At 55.4% G+C, this 14992-nt stretch overlaps 2 protein-coding genes across 2 annotated transcripts; both read right to left on the bottom strand.

Moving 5' to 3' along the window:
- Positions 1-668: 668 nt before the first annotated feature.
- On the bottom strand, positions 669-2325 carry HMX2 (H6 family homeobox 2). The gene is made up of 2 exons (XM_031053925.2): positions 2049-2325; positions 669-1216 (listed from the first exon to the last, which is right to left on the bottom strand). The coding sequence occupies exons 1-2, from the start codon at positions 2323-2325 to the stop codon at positions 669-671; spliced, it is 825 nt and encodes a 274-aa protein (XP_030909785.2).
- Positions 2326-10583: 8258 nt separating this feature from the next.
- HMX3 (H6 family homeobox 3) lies at positions 10584-11682 on the bottom strand. The gene is made up of 2 exons (XM_034062456.1): positions 11361-11682; positions 10584-11191 (listed from the first exon to the last, which is right to left on the bottom strand). The coding sequence occupies exons 1-2, from the start codon at positions 11680-11682 to the stop codon at positions 10584-10586; spliced, it is 930 nt and encodes a 309-aa protein (XP_033918347.1).
- Between the last annotated feature and the right edge of the window lie 3310 nt (positions 11683-14992).

Here is a 14992-nt window from a genome sequence, read left to right as displayed (position 1 = left end):
GGAAGCTCTGCTCCCACCGCTGCTTGTACCCAAATACACCTCAAAACTCATACAAACGGCCCCCGTTAACGAAACCGTTTGAGAAAGGCCCTGATCCTTCCATCCAAGCGCAGGGCACTGAGCCCCACCAGCCCCGGGGTGGGTACGGGCAGGCCCGCCTGGGATTCCCTGCAGGGAACGGGATAACGAGCAGGAGGCAGAGAAAACCAACCAGACCATCGGCATTACACGTCGGTTTCGCTCCCCACTCATCCCCTTCAAGCAGCGGCGGCTCTCGGGGTGCCCGGCCGGGCTGCGGGGCTCCCCCCGATCCCGGTGCTGCCCGACGGGAGCGTGCGATCGCGCTGGCGAGTTTACAAAGGAGGCTTAAAACGGTTTATTTTTTTTCTGTTTTGTTTCTTTCTTTAAAAATATTTACAGATCTGAAATAACGCTTTTTTCATTCATTTTGTTCGTTTTCAAGTGGCAGCATCGCGGGACGGGCACGGGGGTGCCCCCGGTGACCCGGGCTCTCTCTTTGCCCCGTCCCTCCCATCAGTTTCGTTCCTCTGTCCCCACCGCGGAGGTAAACCGAGACCCCGCACGGAGCCTCCGCGGCAGCCCCGGTCCTGGTCTCTGCCCCAGTCCCGGCCCCGAAGGGGCGGCCGCGGGGAAGAGAGCGCGGTGGGTCAGTAGTCGATCTTGTTGTAGAGGTTGTAGAGCGGTAAGGCCGAGAGATTGCTGCCGGGATAGTAAAGAGGCGCAGGGAAGGCGATGGATCGGGGCACCGGCACTCGGAGGAGGGAATTGTCCCTGAACACCAGCGGCATCCCCACCAGAGTCTGTGCCGAGGCATGGGCCATGTTGGCCGCCTCCAGCTCGGCCGAAAGCTGCCGTTTCCACTTGTTCCTGCGGTTCTGGAACCAGGTCTTCACCTGGGTCTCGGTGAGCTGCAGGCTGGAGGCCAGGCAGGCCCGCTCCGAGCTGCTCAGGTAGCGCTTCATGTCGAAGGTGGACTCCAGCTGATAGACCTGGCTGCGGCTGAACACCGTGCGCGTCTTCTTCTTGGCAGCACCGGCCTGCCGGTCCCCGCCGTCGCGCTGCCGGTCCCCGCAGGAAGGTGAGGAGGGTCCAAGTGGCTTCTCCTTCTCCTCCTTACAGTCCTGCTGGGGGGGCGAGAGGAAGGGCCCCCGCTCCCCGCTGCTCGCTGCCGCTGCTCCGGTCCCTTTGGTGCTGCCTGCAACAGAGCGACAGCACGGGGATCGCACCGGTACCGGCACCACCCCCGACGCCCGAGCCCCCCGTTCCAGCTGTGGGCAAGGCTGAGGTGAGCCCCTGGCCAGGCACCCGCCGCCTCCGTTACTGGGGGAAGCCATCACCGAGGCCGGAGGAAGTCATCCCCGTCCTTCCATCTAGAGACAGGTGGGTGTGCCTGCCTCAGTGAAGGCAGCCGATGACCAGGCTTTAGGTGCTTTACAATCATAGAATCCCAGCCTGGTTTGTATTGGAAGGGACCTTAAAGCTCCTCCAGCTCCAACCCCTGCCACGGGCAGGGACCCCTTCCACTGGAGCAGCTGCTCCAAGCCCCTGTGTCCAACCTGGCCTTGAACACTGCCAGGGATGGGGCAGCCACAGCTTCTCTGGGCACCCTGTGCCAGCGCCTCAGCACCGGAACAGGTTGGTGATACCAACGCAACACTGGCCGGCTGGTTTTATTTTATAGCCTTGCATTTCACAGACCGTTTATTCAGAATTAACTCTAAAAATAAAGCCCAGCATCATTCTTCTGCTCTGAATAAGCAGAATCTAGGAAAACCGGCGTTATCCGTCGCCCCGCGCCCCTTCGAGGGAGTTAACCCCGCTTGAGGTGGGAAGGGAAAAACAGAACTCCAAAAAGACAGACTGATTTTGATGGAGTTTCATCCTCCTGCTTCAGCATCAGACTGCACGAATACGCTCAGACCCGAAAGCAGAAACGGTGCCACATGTCCCCCCCCCATGGCCCCTGGCTGGGGCCAAGCCCCCCTTACGGGCCCCATCCGTCCCGTCCTCCCCGTCCCTGTACTCACCGAGGCAGGTGAAGCTGAGGGGCTGGTGCTTGTGGCACGGCTCGGCCGGGCCCTGAGCCTCGGGGCAGAAGCAGCCGCGGTGTTTCCAGCTCTCGTCCGGCTCCTCGTCCTCCGAGGAGAGGGAAAGGGTCCGGCCGCGGGCGGACCAGGCTGTCGCCCCCCCGCCGCCCTCCCGGGGGGGCCCGGCGCTGCCGCTGCCCAGGATGGACTGGATGGTGAAACTGGAGATGGGAGCAGCCGTCTGACAGCACTTGCTGGGGTCTTCTTTGCTGCTCATCCTGGGTTCATAAGAAAGCAGAGGAAGGAAGCTCTCGCTTTAGATGGGCTCGGGGGGCCGGGGTGTGCGGGGCGGGGGGGAGCCCGCTTCCAGCCGGCGGGGGGTTTGTTTTGGGGGGTGCTTTCGGCGTGCCGGTGCCGGCTCTCCCCGCGCCTGCCCAGGCGGAATGCATGCTCCTTCCCCCGCGTCCCTATTGATCTGCGGGCGGCGGGCGGCGGGGCTTCATTTGCATGGAGGTGGCCTCCGCTCGCCAATCACGGCGGCGGCGGACACGGAAAGTTTGGGAACCCGGGGGGTCCGGAATGGAGGGGGTAGGGAAGAAGAAGCCACGGTCGGCAGGAGCCGGGGGGAACCCCAGCGGGGTCCGCTCCGCTGTCCCCCGGGCACCGGGGGATGCTCTGACCCCGCAGACCCGGGGGAGGAGGAATGCTGAGCCCGCTCTGCCTCCTCGCCCTGCACCGCGAATGGGTGAGAGGGACGTGGGTTGAATTCCTTATGCCGGGCATGGTGGGAGGGGGTGTTGGGACAAGCGCCTTGTGCATATCCGTTACCCTTCTTCTAATTACAGGATAGGGAAACAAAATCCCTGTGAAGGTATATCGGCGGCTCTGCAGAGCCGGGAAAACCATCGAGAAATGGTGTTTTCCGCTGCAGCCGGTAAAAAATGTCTCACGAAACGCCTCCTGTGTGTTCTTCCCAGGGTCTGAAAGCCGCGGGGGGCAGACCAGGAAGGGAGGGGACATCCTCCTGTGCTTCCAAATAAACTTTGTCAGGAGTCAGGGGCTCTTCCCCTTGAGGGGAATAAATCATGGCGTTCTCAACTGTTCCTGCCCTTGGGAGGTGAAATCTGATGGGGCTGCTGTCTCTGTGTCACACGGAACGGGGGGCAAAGGGATAAGGGCAGGGACCCCACGGAGGCTGTCCCAGGAGGACACAGATCTACTGCCAGGTCCGAGGGACACCCCGGCCCGCGTTCGTCGGGGCCTGGAGCCCCTGCCCAGGGGAGACCGGACAGAGGCCGAGCCCCGACGGCTGCCTTGGAGCCTCCGTCCCCGGGCCCTGGCTTCCCCCTGCCCCGACAGGAGCCCCGGTAACGGGGCTGGTGTGGAAGGCATCATCCCAGTGATCGTCACCCTGGGTACCTCACAGCACCAGCCCCCCGGACCTTCCTCCTCCTCCATTCCCCGCTGCCGCGATTCCAAAGGGATGCACCTCCTCCCCTCACTGGGCCACCGTATCCGTGTCCATGGGGTGTCCCCGAACACCGGCCACTCTTGGGAATATCGTTAATTAACGAAGACGGGGCGACTTTCGCGGCTGGTTGGGCCAGTAGCCGGTACCCTCGGGAGAGGAGGCAGCACGGGGGGATGCTGGGGGCACCCCGCAGGGAAGAGCGAGGCGCAAGCTCGGAAATCCCGGTGGTTTGGGTCTCATTCGTGACCAGAGGCAATACCCTTGGCCTTGGCAGCGGGTTTTAACCCCGGGTTGCATGAGGGTCTTGGGACCGAGGTCCCCTCGGTGGCAGCCCCGATTCCTGCTGCTGATTCCTCCTGTCGGTGCCTTCGTTTTCCCCTCTCCAGAAACATACACAGACACCCCCACCAAAAAGAAAATCAAATCGGGGAAAGCAAAGAACGAGATGGAAATATACAAATCAATAGAGACAAATGTCAAGACGTTTTAAAATGACATTTTCATTAACTCCGAGTCACCATATTATGTCTGGTATATTGAATAAAGTACTTATAATATAATTAGGTATAGCGAGATGACGACTGTTACCCAGACCAGCGGCATAATCTTTAACTACTTAACTACTTGATAGACTCATTAATGGACTAATTGATTAGGAAAAGTGTTCCAGCTCCTCCTCTCGCTGTGAGGGGCAGGTGCTGTCCTGTTTTACCACATTAACCTTTTCAGTGCTTTTCAACAGGGTCGCGACACATTACAAATGGTCAGCTTTAATCATGATGTCAGCTCATTAACCCGGAAAGACCCCGCACTGAAATACAATTTAAGATATCGTCCTTCATCCCGCTCCGCTGGCCCCGCACCCCGAGCCCAGCACCGCTCCCGCAGCGGGGAGCGGAGCAAAGGGGCTCCGGGTGGGGACAACCGTCGGAAGGGACAAGCCCGGCCTTGGGGACAGCCCCTGGGGGCTGCCAGCCCTCGGCTCCTTGTCGGGGACAGCCCCGGAGCAAAGAGGGGGAGCAGCCCCGCTCCCCCGCAGCCCCTCGACGTGACCCCGCATCAGCACCACCGTCCCCAGCACCGCAGCTCCTTCCCTTTGGAGCCCACCTACAGCCCGGGGTGCCCCTGGTGCTGCCCTCCCTTCCCAGTGGAGCGGGTCCTGCCTGTGGGAACCTCCGGGTGGTTGTGGCCGGGCCGAGGGGATGGTCCGAACCGGGAAGGGGATGTGGTGGGAGGGGAGGGACGCACAGGGGCTGTGGGTAGGGGTGAGTTCTGCCCGGCCACGGCGATAAAAACACCAGATTTGCCTAAAATGAGTATTTCAGGCGGAAATTGTGTAACTTCAGGCGAATCCAGAAGGAGGGAAGCCGAAGTAGCTTCGGCGGGATGCTCACGGCCGCTGTCGGGAGGGAAGGACCATCGGGGCCCAGCCACGCTCTCATTACCATCTGATCAAATATTCACCAGGGCAGGGGCTGCCGGTGCCGCTAAAGGGGGTTTGCGTGTGGATTGAGGGGGAAGGGGGGCGTCCCTCCCCGTCCCGTCAGGGCTCGGATGATCAAACGCCGCAGCAAAGATAAACTTTGAAAGACAGAGCGAACGCTTAAAGTTTAGATCTCCAGATTATTACAATGCTCGATATTAAAGTGGCCCTGAGCAAGCTTTCAAAGGGAGCCTAATAAAAATTGATCTCCGCTGCTTTTGCAGCACTCGGAAAATAGGCTTGTTGAGCGGCCGTAATATCGGGAGAAGGTTCCCTCTCAAATGACAGATGAAGTCATAAACAAGTTTGATCTTGGAATCAAGCTTCGATAAATATTAAACACAGTCCCCTTTACACGTGTGGATTATGATATATGGCGCGTCCAAACTTTAAAATAAGGAAATACCAGAGAAAATGATCTCAATAAATTTTCTAAGTATAAACGTTGATTATGTTTCGATTTTCATTCAAGAGCCTCTGCTGCTCGTTTTTTGGTGCAAATGACATCTCGCAATAGGCTTTTGGGGAAAAGGGCTCCCTATTTGAAAAAGAGAGCCCTAGAGGTGTACAATTTATGTAATCTGTGGCTGGAAAATGAATCGTGTAATTTATTGGAAAACAGAAAGTCATGAAGATTGGATCAGCATAGCCTATCCAAGGCCCCCTATCCATCAAGTTCCAATTAACAACCTAACCAGAGAGCTTTAATGTGTTTCCAATCTAGTGGCCTGATAGACTCATCAATTCCTCTGGGAGAAATTAAGAAAATCGACCGCCCCTTGGCGTTGTAGTGTCATTCCTTTCTGCAACTATATGTCAAATTAAAAACACAATTAAAATTTAAACTGTTTCAATCAGAGGCTGCCCTGCAACCTATGTTTCACTTAATAGAACTTTGATGAAAATCTGATGGTTCCACTCCATCATGAAGGCGAATAGAGCTGAGGAGCGCAAGAGATCCTTTATATTTATTTAAAACACCGGAGCTCAGCAGAGCCAACGCCAGGTGACCAAACCTGAGGGGACCGGAGGTTGCATCCCCGTCGAGCCGCCTCTCCCCACGCCCGCCCCGGTGACACGCGTATCCCCACACAAGGGAACGGGCATCCCGTGGCCCCTTCCAGCGCGGCGGGGACTGTGAGACCGGAGGCATTGCCCTGATCCATAGGGATTGGCCATTTGGGGCTGCAAACTATGCACGATCGGCTCCGGGGAGTCACGGAGGGCCCCGGCTCGGAGCCCTGGGGGATGCGGGTTGGGGAGAGGATGTGGGACCTGCCCCCCTCCGACCCCTCCTTCGACTTCATATCGATGTAAACAGCTTTAGACCTCTCCGACGGGCAACTCTGCCGCTGTAACCGGGGGATGCGGCCCCGGGGAGGCGGATTGAGGGCTGCAGCAGAGTGAGGAGCAGCGGGAGGCTTGGGCGAGCCCATGGCACTCGGGGCCTGTTTTCATTTCCCCCGTATTTTTGGGGTGATCCCCACCCCTCTGGCTACTCTTTCGGACCAGCCCCGAAGCGACGGGGATGGCCGCGGTGTGTCCCGCCGCTCGGTTCCCGATCATCTATGGGAAAGGCGGGAGGATAATTTGGATGTGCGAGAACAAACCAAGGTCATCAACACCGCCGAAAAGAGCGCAGGAACAATAGATTCATTTGAAACAATATTTTACAGACGTTTCGCGATCAATACGAGCTGAAGCATTATGCTGTACCAATCTGTTAATGCTCTTAATGGTCTTCTCATTCCGTTCGCACACTATCCCGAGTCGATAGAGTAAAGTGATTATTACAGAGACACTTGCAGCATATTCGTAAAGAAACCCCCCAACACCTATTTTTACCGCTGGTTTAGAGCGGGGTTATTCCCTTCGGAGCGAGGTGTCCCCATCGTGTGTCCCCATCGCAGCCACCACCAATAGAACGAAACACTTCCCACCATCCTGGACCAGAGAATGTGCAAGTTTTCGGGTGAGAACCTTCACATATACAGTAATAATAATGTTAATAAATCAATTACCCACCTGCCCAAGTCGCTCGGCTGCGTGAGGCTGAGGGGCTCCGCTCCGCGCACCCCGGTCCAGCCCCTCCGGGAGGCAAAACTCTTCTGGATCCCCCAAATCTGCAGGTCGGGAAGTTTATATCTTCCCCCGCGCTGTTTGCTATACACAGTAAGCCTCTATTTACTACCAAATAAAAGAAATACATGTGTGTTTCGACCACAAACAGGAGAGCTAGTTCTGTTCAGCCAAGCTCAAAACAGTGGCCGAGAAGAACTGTGTTATCTCCTGAATTGCAAACAAAGGCAGAGATTTGCCGAGCGGGATTGCAGCAGTAAACACAAGTGGCCGCAGAGTTGCCAATAGCTTAGAGAAAACGAAGGAACTTTCAATCCATCCCTCCCAAACATCCCTGTAGAGATGGGGGTTTATTATTACTATTAGTTCTCTTTCCACCGCTTAAAGCGATTCATTCGCAGTGGTTGATGAGGGATCTCCGCTAAGTTTAGGTGCGGAGGGGGTGTATTTACCGTGGGAGCACGTCCTGCTCCTTACCGGTGCTCGTCACACGGAAGCGGCTCAGGGAGAACCAGGGCTCGGTGGGTGCCCAAGTTCCACCTCATCCCGAGGAGGGAGACATTGAACCCCTCTCTGGAGCACTGCTGGGGGGTAGGATGGAGTTTGGGGATACTTTGGGGAAGGCTTGAGGAAAACCCCAGCACCAGGTTTGTGGGATGCAGGCAGAGAGGAGCATCCCGATCCGGATAGAGGGGAAAGAGGGGAAGCCAGGAAGCCCGGCTGAGGGAGGAGAAAGAGGAGCTGGGGTCCCAGGCCCTCAGCCCATCGTCCAGCTCCATCCCATCGCTTCACAGCCTGTGCTCTGCTGTCGATCCTGCGGCGAGAAGGGAAAAGCTTCTCTCGGAGCTGAGTTTTCTCCTTTTTCCCCTTTTTTCCCCTTAATTAAAAATTAAAATCTTAATTAATAAAGAAAAACAAAGGCTCCAACCCGATCCCCACCAACCCCACCTCTATCAACCTGCCCCTGGGAACCCCCCCCACAGCACCGCGATGTGCAGGACACAGCGTTTACCGCACCCGCGCAAGGGCCGCGCAGCGGAGAGGGCCCCGCGCAGGGTCGGGGGGACCTCGCAGTGCCCTTCCTCGGCTGGGGAAGGACCGGGCTGGGCCGGAATCGTTTTCTGGGCACCGACCACAAATAAATGCGTTATTCTTTCCGTGCCGTTTGATAACATCGTCCTGCCGCGCTGTAAAAATGGAAAAAAGACGGTATTTGCTATTACAACAATATTTTTAATGAGCTGCAAGCGACTTGTCCCAAAGTTAGTACTGCAAACAGAAAAGGCATCACTCTGTTTGCAGGCGACACAGCGAGCAGCGTATTTTGACTCCGAAACTCTGTTTATTTTTCATTTACGACCCATTGCCAGGGTTTTTATCCCAAACGAAAAGAAAACGCAGGGTTATCTTTTCGCAACGCTGAGTTCTATTTTGATTTCTTTGGCCCTAAATCCTGCCCTCGGCACTATCAACACTTCGATTCGGGCCAATCTGCGGGAAGCGGAGCGCGATCCTCTCTCGGGATAAACCTGTCGGGGCGTTTGACACGAAGGACGGGCCTGGCCGTGGGCTGGGGGCGCACCCCGAGGGGTTGGACACCCTGGGGTGCCTATGGACAACCCTCCCTATGGCAGACCCCAGGGGAAGGCGGAGAGAAGGGGAAGGGCAGCACCGACCCCCGTCGGGAGGGGTTGAGGAAGGGGCAGCCATAAGCTATGGGAAACCCCCCCGGGAGGCGGCCTCCGACTGGGAAGGGACCCCCCAACCCATCCCTGCTAGCGAAGGGACACCCCAACCCACCCCTGTGCCCATTCCCGGAGGCCTGGGACCCCTTGCTGGGGGTTACCCAGGAGCGATGCTGGGTAACCAGCTGTTCCCAGTTGGACCGGGACAACAGGGGAGCCCCGGGGGGTGTCCGGTAACCCCCAGTGCTCGGCTTATTCATGCTTTTTATAGTCTATTTTATTTATATATATATTTCTTTTCCTCTGAAGCCACACTTAAAAGAAAACTGATAAGGAACGGGTTTTATTGATTATTTTCTTTTCCACCACAACATTAAGTTTATAACAATATAGGCTGTTTTAAAAATAGGACCGATCCCTAACAGAAAGCGAGAAGAGGGCAGAGAGCACAACCGAAAAGGGGAAACAAACGGAAAGAACGGAAAGAAAAAGAAAGAAACCGACGCCAACCCTTGGGAAGACAGCAAACAATTGTCAGACAACAAGTGAGCAGACACTGAGACAGAGAGAGACAAGAGGTGTCCACTCCTAGCTTCATTTCTGCCTTAGGAAACCTCACGATGGACTTCAGGAGAAAACTGTACATCATAGCAAATAAATTAAAATTACCCTAAAGTTGATTGTCCTTCACTTAAAGCGCCCAGCTCACCCCATCTCCCTTATTTATCCGCATAAGCTGATGGTTATTCCCATGCCCTCCTCCTCTCTTCCCACTTCTCTTCGCTTTTAATTCCTTTGTATTTTGTTTTTTTGCTTTTCAGTTTATTTTGTACAACACGAACGAACGCAATTATACAACGCTAAACCCCCCTTTCCTCACCGTTCAAATCAAAGCAGTGCTTTACGAATCGTCGTACAATATTGCACAGTTCAAAGGTACAAGAACAATAATAATTATAATCATTATACAAAAAGAAAGCAAAAGGTACAGATTTTTACCCCCAAAAAATACCCGAATAACTTCACAAGGAAACAAAAATAAATCAACCGGAAGACTAAAGAAAACAGGAATTCCAAATATCCATGTCAACGGTAATAAATAAGGGGCGCTCAAACGCGTTCGGGGGCGTTTTAACCGTTCGCTTTGAGGCCGCGTTTCTTTGCTCGTTAGAAAGTCCCATGACAGAAACCGAAAGGTACAAAACCTGGGGAAGCAAAACTCGGTGCCGGGGTCTGCTGGAACGAAAAGCCGCGCTCGGTGAAGTCTGTGTCGCGACCGGAGCAGGAGCCCGACCAATTTGGAGGCAGAAGGAGAGGTCCGAAAGGAACAGAAATTCACCCTTCCGTGAGCGTTTGGCAGATGCCGAGGAGCGGCCTGGGATCATGATCATTTTTTTTCATTATTATTCATTTTTTTTCCTTTTTTTCCTTATTTTTTCATTTTTTACAAAAATAAAACTAAAGCCACAGAGACCATCGCGGTTTTCGTCCACGTTTACAAAAGGTGTGACAGCTCCAGGATCCTCTACAAGTTCCCTTTTCATTTTCCTTATTTTCCACCCTCCCTCCCCTTCCAATTCTATTGATTTTTAGCTTTATTTGCCTCATTTTTCGTGACTTTTCTCCCAGCACTACCGCCGAGGGCTGTCGCGTTGTGTGTGTCCCCTCCCGCACCCTTCTCTTCCCCCCCTTCCCCATCCCGCTCCGCAGCCGCCGGCCGGCTGAACCGCACTAAGCGGCTGGAGTACTTACAAGTGGGCCGGTGACTTTGCGAGCCTCTCCGCGCCCCTCCGCGCAGCGGCGGCGGGCGGGCGGGCTCAGACGGGCCGCAGGAGCGGCACGGAGGTGACCACGGGGTGGGAATAGTAGACGGGGTGAGGGAAGGTGAGCAGGGGCTGAGTACCGGGGGCTCCGCCGCCCCCTGCGCTCCCCTCCGCGCCCGAGTTCTCGTGGTAGAGGATGGGGACGCGGACGATGCGCTGCGCGGCGGCGTGGCTGAGGTTGGCGGCCTCCAACTCGGCCGCAAGTTGCCGTTTCCACTTGTTTCGACGGTTCTGGAACCAAATCTTCACCTGGGTCTCTGTCAGGTGGAGGGAAGCGGCCAGGCCGGCCCGCTCCGAGCTGCTCAGGTAGCGCTTCATGTCGAAGGTGGACTCCAGCTGGAAGACCTGGCTGCGGCTGAACACCGTGCGCGTCTTCTTCTTGCGGCACGGCTTCTTCTCCGGGCTCTCCTCTCGCTTCTTCCAGTCCTCGGCCGTCCCTTCTTTCTTCGCCTCCTCCGAGTCGCTCTCCTCCAGGACGATCTCGTCAGGGCTCTTGGAGTCCAGCTCCTTCTGCTCCCCTTCCGCCTTCAGCAGAGGCTCCGGGGAGTCCCGGTCGGTGCCCGAAGCAGGGGACGAGTCCCTCAGCAGGGATTTCTCGGCGGCTGGAAGGGGAAGGACGGGGGAAGGGGAGAGGAATGGGGATAAGGGATACAAAGAGACACCTTCAGCGCCCGGCCCTCGATTCCCGTCGGGGGAAGAGGGATGAGCCGGCCGGACCCCCGCGCCGCCCCGCCGGAAGGGATGGAGGGATGGAAAGAGGGGGATCGGTACCTTCCGTGCGGGGCAGGTGGGCTCCGGCCGGCGTCAGGGCGTAGGGGTACCACCAGGTCTGAGCCCTCTCCAGGCAGTGGGCGCTCAGGGCGAAGCGCGGCGCCGGGATCTCGAAGCGGGGAAAAGCGAGGTCTCCCACCTGCGAGAGGGCGAAACCGGCGCCGTCCCCCGCCGCTTTCCCCGGGGGGGCGAACAGCGCCCGCGGCTGCTTGGGGGGAGCTTTGGGGGGGCCGCCGTTGAGCAGGTTCTTGATGTAAAAAGACTCCTTGGGGGGCGGCGGCGGCGGCGGAGCGCTGGGGGGCTCCTGCCCGGTCTCCGGCATCCTCCGCTGCCCGCCCGGCTCCTGCCCGCCGCTGGCCCCGCAGGTGGCGGCTCCCGGGGAGAGGCGCAGCGGGGCGGCGGGGGAGCGCGGCGGCGGGGCCTGCTGGGGGCCCCTCGCATGGGGGGAAGGCAGGGCTGGGGGCCGAGGGGACCCGCGCAGCCCACGGCACCGGGGGGCTGCTGCGGGCAGGCGGAGAGCCGGGGTCGTCGCTGCCGCCGCCGCAGCCGCCGCCTCCCGCCGCCGCTGCTGCTGCGTCAACCTGGCGCCGGATGCTAATGATGAAATCAAAATGTCATCCAAGTTAAACGCGGGGAGCACACGGCGATTGGGCACGCACAATGGCAAATGGGATTAGGCGGGGAGGCGGACGGGAGGAGAAGGCTCCGCGCAGCCCCTGCCCGCAGCCACCGCGGCCCCGGGTTGCCCCCCCCCCCCCCCCCCCTCCGCGACGTGCTGCCGTGGCTGGCGGCTGCCAGCGCCCGCCCGTTATTGCCTTTATATAGTCCAATTAGGCGGCAAATGGGGACGGGGCTATTAGCACAAAGGGATCCCGGCTCGGCCGAAGCACTGCGGGAGCGGCTGCAGGCGAATGGCGTGGACCGCACCGCTCCCAACACTAAACCTCCCCTCGTCCGCCGCGCCGCCCCCCGCAACCCTCCCGCCCCGCACCGCCGGTAACAAAAGCCGCCGGCGCCGGGGACCGCTCTCAGCCAGGAGGCCGGACCCTGGACACAGCCCGGGCAAGGACGAGTTTGTCTCGGGCCTCCCCACGGAGCATCTCGGGCTCCCCGGGTCTCGCAGGACAGGGCCCGGCCGGACCCGTCGAGCAGCGGCTCGGGGTTCCAGGGCTCCGGGTCCCGGCCGGACCCGACCCTCCGGTACCGGGCAAAGGGCGCCCCCTGCCGGGCTGCCCGCGTCCCGGGACGGGCGGGCACGGAGCAGGGCGCACCGCACAGCGGACCCGGGCCGCGGGGCCGGGCCCCTGCGGGCTGAGGCGGGACCGACGATAGAGCCGGCACTGCGAGCCCGGCTCTGGGTACCGCGGAGCTGCCGGCGGCGGTGGGAAGGGAACGTCGGTCCCGTTTGGAGAGAGTATGTAATAGGGATGTGCGTCGGGAACAGGGAAGGGGAAAACGAAGGGGAAGGGGAAAAGGAAAGAGAAAGGGAAAGAGAAAAGAATGGGGAAAGGGAAAGAGAAAGGAAAAAGGGAAAGAGAAAGGGAAAGGGAGAAGGAAAGGGAAAGTGAAAAAGAAAAGAAAGGGGAAAGGGAAAGAGAAAGGGAAAGAGAAAAGAAAGGGGAAAGGGAAAGAGAAAGGGAAAGGGAAAAGAAAAGGGAAAGGGAAAAGAAAAGGGAAAGGGAAAGTGAAAGAGAAAAGAAAGGGGAAAGGGAAAGAGAAAGGAAAAAGGGAAAGGGAAAGAGAAAGGGAAAGGGAAAAGAAAAGGGAAAGGGGAAAGAGAAAGGGAAAGGGAAAGGAAAGGGAAAAGAAAAGGGAAAGGGAAAGGAAAAGGAAAGGGAAAAGGGATAAGGGAAAAAAGGAAAAAGAGGGAAAAAGAGGGAAAAAGATGAGAAAGAAAGAAAGAAAGGAAGGAAAAACAAAGAAAGAAAAAGAAAGAAAGAGAAAAAGAAAAAAAGAAAGGAAGAAAGAAAGAAGGAAAAGAGGAAATTGAGAGAAGAAGACAACAGCCTCTCAATTCTGGTGTACTTCTAAAGACGTGAAGTACATGTGAGCTAGCTCATGCTGCAAACCCCTGTCCTGTCACACTCAGAGCTACAGACTCAGTGTGTGCGTGTGCATAGACAACAGTCTCTACATTTAAATGTTTTAAAGCCTAGATCAAGTTAAACAGATTTCTCTTGAAATTCCCTTTTAAAGACACCCACCTGACAAGTTGAAATAAGACATCTTTTATCTGAATCAAACTTCCCAGTGTTAATGCTGACAAAGAGTTCTGCTTCCTCCCAGATATTTGGGATTATAAACCTAGGGAAAATCTACATATAATCACAGGCAATCATGTCATATTTTCCCTGCAAAAGGGATATTTCATATACCTTCAGTGGACATGATTTTATTTTCAGTCCAAAATGATCTTACGTGACCATTTCAAACTGCCAGTGTCATAATGAGGAGCAGTTTAGATAAAGATGGAGGTGCAGAGATGAAAAATCCACATCTTGGGGACGGAGATTTATAGTTTACAGAAATATTCTGCTCCTGTTAACAGTTGTTTCATTTAAAGGCATCAAGCAAAGTAAAGCTCATCAGGGATTCTTCAAAGAAATGCTGTTTCAGTGGAAATACTCCTCAATTCGGGTAAAACAAACTAAAAATGAGGGAAACAAAATAGTTTCTATACAGAATACAAGTCATATAACCAGGGTTCCTGCCTATCACACACTTGGTCTAAAGCTCTATTTCATCTGTTCGCAGCTCTTACATGAAAAGCCAAGGGTGCAAAATTCTTACAGAAGACCCCAATGCATGTATCCAGTGGAGATTTTGATTTGGATATTAGTCACCAAACTCATTCTGAGTTGAAACCCCTGCCCTTTTCCATCTGTCTTTCACTGCTTTGGTAACTATGAGGTCCTAATCCCTCCAGAGTCTCTCAGGATAAAGAACCACTGATGGTAGAAAGCCATACAGGGACAAAAAGACCAAACAAGCCTCTGAAGACTAAAGACATTCCCACTTTGTAACTCTTTATCACAATAAAAATAGCCAAGCAATGCTGTAAAAAAGCCTTTCTACATCTCTGTCCTTTAAAGCCCATATATATTTTTACATATGAATGTATTTTAGTTATTATCCCCCCCTTCCCCCCAGCAATATCCAGACCTTAAGGACTGGTATTGACCACCCCCCATACCCAGTGGTGATGGAGCTGGGTGGGTTTTTGCTGCAGTCTTTCTTTATTTCAGTTTCTCATACCATTCCATTACAAACAGATAATTATTATTTCATTAGTGTTCCAATTCAGAATTAATTGGCTAATTTACACGTGGATCAATTGTATAAATGTGATGTTTGTGATATGATTTAAAGTAATTGTTTATTTTCAGGTTTTGGCTTGCATTGTATTGCAAAGTGATTTATCTCCTTATTTATCCTGTCTCAGCACTGCCTCTTCTTTTTCATTATTTTCCTAAAGAGCTGTGCTCTTGCTAAGCTGAAACATGAACCCACACTATGTGATTCTGAGGTGCTGCATGTATATTAGCTCCAAAATGCCAAAGTACCTTGCAGCTTGCTATGTTACATGCTCACAGAGTGCTGTGAAGGCAGCCCTATCTGCCTGGAAAAAGTTA

Source organism: Melopsittacus undulatus, chromosome 4 (genome assembly GCF_012275295.1).
Source record: "Melopsittacus undulatus isolate bMelUnd1 chromosome 4, bMelUnd1.mat.Z, whole genome shotgun sequence".
NCBI classification, from domain to species: domain Eukaryota; kingdom Metazoa; phylum Chordata; class Aves; order Psittaciformes; family Psittaculidae; genus Melopsittacus; species Melopsittacus undulatus.
The sequence above is the reverse complement of the archived record's forward strand: the minus strand, read 5'-3'. Positions and strand labels throughout refer to the sequence as shown.

Coding starts and splice junctions, on each gene's coding strand:
- HMX2 (XM_031053925.2), bottom strand. CDS start 2,325: ATGAGCAGCAAAGAAGACCCCAGCAAGTGCTGTCAGACGGCTGCTCCC. Junction 1,217..2,048: donor CCTCAGCTTCACCTGCCTCG/GTGAGTACAGGG, acceptor GCTCTGTTGCAG/GCAGCACCAAAGGGACCGGA.
- HMX3 (XM_034062456.1), bottom strand. CDS start 11,682: ATGCCGGAGACCGGGCAGGAGCCCCCCAGCGCTCCGCCGCCGCCGCCG. Junction 11,192..11,360: donor CCACCTGCCCCGCACGGAAG/GTACCGATCCCC, acceptor TTCCCCTTCCAG/CCGCCGAGAAATCCCTGCTG.